The sequence below is a fragment of the Salvia hispanica genome, chromosome 1, assembly GCF_023119035.1.
Source record: "Salvia hispanica cultivar TCC Black 2014 chromosome 1, UniMelb_Shisp_WGS_1.0, whole genome shotgun sequence".
Lineage (NCBI taxonomy): Eukaryota > Viridiplantae > Streptophyta > Magnoliopsida > Lamiales > Lamiaceae > Salvia > Salvia hispanica.
Genome location: NC_062965.1, coordinates 50,224,827 through 50,229,370, shown reverse-complemented (window position 1 = coordinate 50,229,370; position 4,544 = coordinate 50,224,827). Strand labels below are relative to the sequence as shown.

At 35.5% G+C, this 4,544-nt stretch overlaps 1 protein-coding gene across 1 annotated transcript; it reads right to left on the bottom strand.

The window, feature by feature from the left end:
• Positions 1 to 841: 841 nt before the first annotated feature.
• Positions 842 to 2,075, bottom strand: LOC125218320 (probable carbohydrate esterase At4g34215). The gene is made up of 2 exons (XM_048119969.1): positions 1,393 to 2,075; positions 842 to 1,218 (listed from the first exon to the last, which is right to left on the bottom strand). The coding sequence occupies exons 1-2, from the start codon at positions 1,972 to 1,974 to the stop codon at positions 946 to 948; spliced, it is 855 nt and encodes a 284-aa protein (XP_047975926.1). The 5' UTR covers positions 1,975 to 2,075; the 3' UTR covers positions 842 to 945.
• Between the last annotated feature and the right edge of the window lie 2,469 nt (positions 2,076 to 4,544).

The following is a 4,544-nucleotide window of genomic DNA, read 5'->3' as shown; positions in this document are numbered from 1 at the left end:
GTAAATAATGTTTAATGAAACAACTTTTAGTTTTCTCCATAATGTGATATATTTATTGACGTCAACTATCTTGCAAAAAATAGAGTATAACAATCTTTATACTCCCTCCGTCTCATAAAATTGTGAATATTTAAAATGACACAAAATTAATGCATAATTATTAAAGTAAAAGAGAGATAGAAAGAAAACGTAATTATAGTATTGTCAGTGAAGAAAACATACCTTATTATTAAAGTAAGCATGCAAAATTATTTAAATATTATTTAGAATTTTAAATTTATGTAGCAAGTTATAATGTGGCTGTATAGTTTTATTGATAATAATTTGTGTTTTATTTTAGATTCAAAATAACAATCCCCATATGTTTCCAGCCAACCCCGACAATTTCCAGACATCTGTGATGGACAAAGTTTGTCATTTTATAGTAATAAATAAATATCTACAATGGAAATCATCATTCAAGTTGACCAATTTTGAATCTAAGAATTATTGAACTGAGCTCAATAAATATTCTATATAGTGAGACCATGAAAATTTAAGACAGATATAAATCCAATTCGAACTACTAATAGTGGAGTGTAGCTTTGCTTATCTGTCAAGGCTTCTTATTCTTTCTTTCATTACACTTTAGTCCTTTAGCAATTACTTTTGGTTTACAACTTTTCTTTTACAATTTCCAAATTTAATTATATTTCCAGTCCATACTTAGACATCTAAGTTGGATTAAAGAAAATGACAACCCAACGTTTTGTATTGTGAATTCAATACCAATTCTTGACTACAATAGTACAACCACAATTACACTGATGGTGAAACTTACCCAACCACCTGCAACGCCTCATAGATAAAAAAAGAATTCGTATTTTATTGATATGTATGATGAAATGAAGTTGAAAACTTAAAATACAATTTAGTTTGAATAATAATTATTCTTGATAAAAATGTCTACCTAATCCATCTAAGAAAGAGGTCAAGGAAAAAATTGTTGCACCTCCGGTGAGCACCACTGCTTTGAACGGGTAGAGGAGCCGTAATCCCGAGGAAGGCGTCGGCGAGCATATGCCCAAGCCGGACTTGGGCTCTGGTCGAGAGATGGAGCCCGTCCGGCTCGAGATCCAATCCCTTGGCATCTACACATCTCAAGTTTGGGAGTTCGAGTTCGAGCTGAGCTTTTCTTATCACATCGACATAGGGTCCGGACCCCGATGCTAGCGCCACCTACACTAATCATTAAAAGGGTACAAATTACATTAATTACCCATACATATAAATTTACTCAACTGAACCGAATCGAACCGAAATAACTAGACAAAATTAAACTAATTACCCATACATATAAATTTACTACATCGAACCGAAATAACGAGACGGGTAAATTCCCGACTGTCGTACCTGGATCACCGGAAGCACCGGTGAAAGCAAATCCGACCGGATATCGGTAAAAAGCCTCTCCAATCTCCTCTTATACAACCTAGCATCCTCGTGACTTGTGGTGTCGGACTCGCCTTGGTACCATAAAACCGCCCGAATCAGCCCTCCGCCGCCTAGCACGGCGGCCTGGGCCCGGGCCATCAACTGGCCGTAGAGGCGGCCGCCGCGCCTCCACTCGCTAATGTTGGTCCCTCCAATGGCACAGGGGACCAACCCGATGACCCCGATCCCGGGATCCCTCCGCCGCGCCAAGTGCGCGAACGGCATCCCGGGGCCGACGCCGCAGGTCTTCTCGGCGTCGATGTCCCGGTGGAGGGCCTCCCGGGCCTCCTCCCACGCGAGAGCCGCGTTGAGGCGGAGGATCATCGGGTCGGGGCGGCACTGGGACGGCACGACGCCGTCCCACGTGTCGTTGATGACGCCGCCGCGGCCGGACATGTTGCTCTGGCCGGCGAGGAGGAATATGCTCTTCGGCCCCGCGGCATTGTCGGCCGCGGCGGCGGCCGGAGAGGCTAAAAGAAGGGAGAAGATGAGGAGAAACATAGCTGGCGCGGAGGCAGAGCCAAATGCAAGAAAACAGAGCTACTTAATGTTGGAATGTTTTCAAGGGAAGGGAACATTGTTTCTTACTCATCACAATTATGCTACTTTTGGTTTGTAGAATCTTTTATTAAAAATTTGCAACTTCTTCTTATTTTAGTTGGGATTTAGTGTTAAATAATGGAGGGTGGTTAATTTGATTTGTGAATTAATACTTGTGATTTGTCATAGGTAACATGGTTTTCTCATAGATTTGTAACAAAAGACAACGTTGTAGTAGTTCTAACATTATATTTTTATTTTTTTCAAGTTGGGAATTTTTTAGTGTAGAAAACCTAGTTCCAATACTAATTATTATAGCAAGTGGGAGTGTGAGATTATTGAGATGTAACATTCGAATGGATTATAACAATTGCACTTCTTTTGATATGAGGGCAACCTATCATTATAAAAGTAAAAGTTTAGTAACTTTTCTATTTACAATTTGTCCAAAACAATTGTCATGACTTCTAATTATATGAATAAATATATGAGCTAGTTTAACAGCCGTAATGTGGCCCGCAAGCAAAATCAATAAACTTAATATTGATTTAATAAAATTAGTTTACCTAAAATAAATTAATAATTTTATAAAAAAAATGGGGAGAATGATAAGTATGCAAATGTATTTAAAAATTAAATATATTTATCTATTATTATATGTATATTATTAAAATAATTTTGTGTCCCAATCCTGTTGCTGCATAGTTTTATTGTAAAATTATTCCCCTTTAGTCAATACAGTATTTTTAAAAAACTGAATAGTGTGACAAGAAAAAATACAGAATTGATCATGGTCTAATTTGAGTTTTATCAAAATTTTAAAATAAGTGGCCCACATATCGTTAGATTAAAAGGTTTTCCGAGAGATTAAATGCCCAATTAAGAGCATTTCTGTTAGCAGCCCAACCCATAACGTATAATTGGGCCTGGCTTGGGCTAGTCCCAGATTGTGTGTTCTTTTACATTTTAATTTTTATTCATAAGTCTTTCTGATCCGACCGTTAGCCCATGAAAATTTGAGAACTCCATAACATAAAACTGTGTTTGGAGATGTCCCCGATCTCACGAAGCGGCAGCTCTTTCACAATCCTTCGAGATTGAGGTACACTTTAATTAAATTTTTTATCATCCATTGCTAGCGACGATCGCCACACTGCACTGTTATCTTATCCTAGCGATCAAGTTCTTTAGTACATCCAATCACATCGATTTCAATTGCATGGCTCCGATTAGTTCTCATAATGAATAGGGAAACATATATTCTTGTAAAATTTGGAGTACGATGTTAAAGTATTTTATTATGACATACTTATCCAACTATAATAGTTTCTAGAATCGATTTCAACTAAACGTGAGAAATATTTTTATATAATTCATGAATTGACAATCCATGGCCTTGGCATCTTATCCATGCTTTTGTCACAGTCAATTTATACCAAACTAGTGGAATCAAGTATTCAAAAAGATTTGAATCAATCCAAAAAATATAAAGCCAAACACCTCATTAACGACCCCTTGTCTTTGTTACCTTTTTCACTATTTGTGATAACTTTTTGATGAAAATGCAGCTGTTTCCAACTACATTACGTGAGACAAAAATATGTACGAGAACTCAAGTTTTTTCTTTTGTTTTGCTTTTTTCATGTAAGGTCTTCGATTGATGTTTATTAATCACTAAAAGTATTTCTAGATCAAGTTTTAATCGTGTGTACCCAATTCTCTATTTCCAGTTATTATTTCACACAAATGAAAGGAATTTGAACACACAAATGCTCTGAGTATAATCAATACTAGTACTGTAAGTATCTTTTATTCATTTTGATTCGTTAGTATAACTTTATTATAACGTTAACAAGTAAAAAAATTCTATGGGAAGAGAAAAGTGAAACCATTTCACGGACTTCTAACATGGTATCAAAACGGTCGCCGAATGATGGGTTGAAATTTACCAGGTTAACAATATAGTTGAGTCGAAACAAAAATAAAACGACCGACTCATCAATATAGCTGGTCGAAAACAATTAACAACAAAAATAACTTACACATTTGTATATTTGGGTTTCAATTTTGGTTAGTTTAATAAAGTTCTGGTCCAACCCAATCAGAAAAAATTGTCTAATTCCTCGATGGTTCACCTTGAAGAGTTTAAGGGAGAGTGTTGGATAGTGAAAACAAATAATATCTCATATTATTTGTAAATAAAAATTAAAATATAATTTTTAACACTATTTCTTTTGTCAGATTTTAGGATAAATTTCATAAACTTGCACTCCATATCTTTTACTAAAATTATTGATAGTGGCCAGAGAGTATGAATTTTGTAATGATGGGAGTATTGAATTAAACATATTTTGGGGGTTATCAAGGTTTGATGAAATCTTCAAACTTTGATGAAAGATACATTTTGAAGTTTGATTAAACTCATGTACTATTATGGATTAAATAATAAATTGGAATATAAGATTGTACATTTAGATACTCTTAAAACAAAATTGCAAAACGACGTTTAGCAAAAAAATATCGTTCAAAAG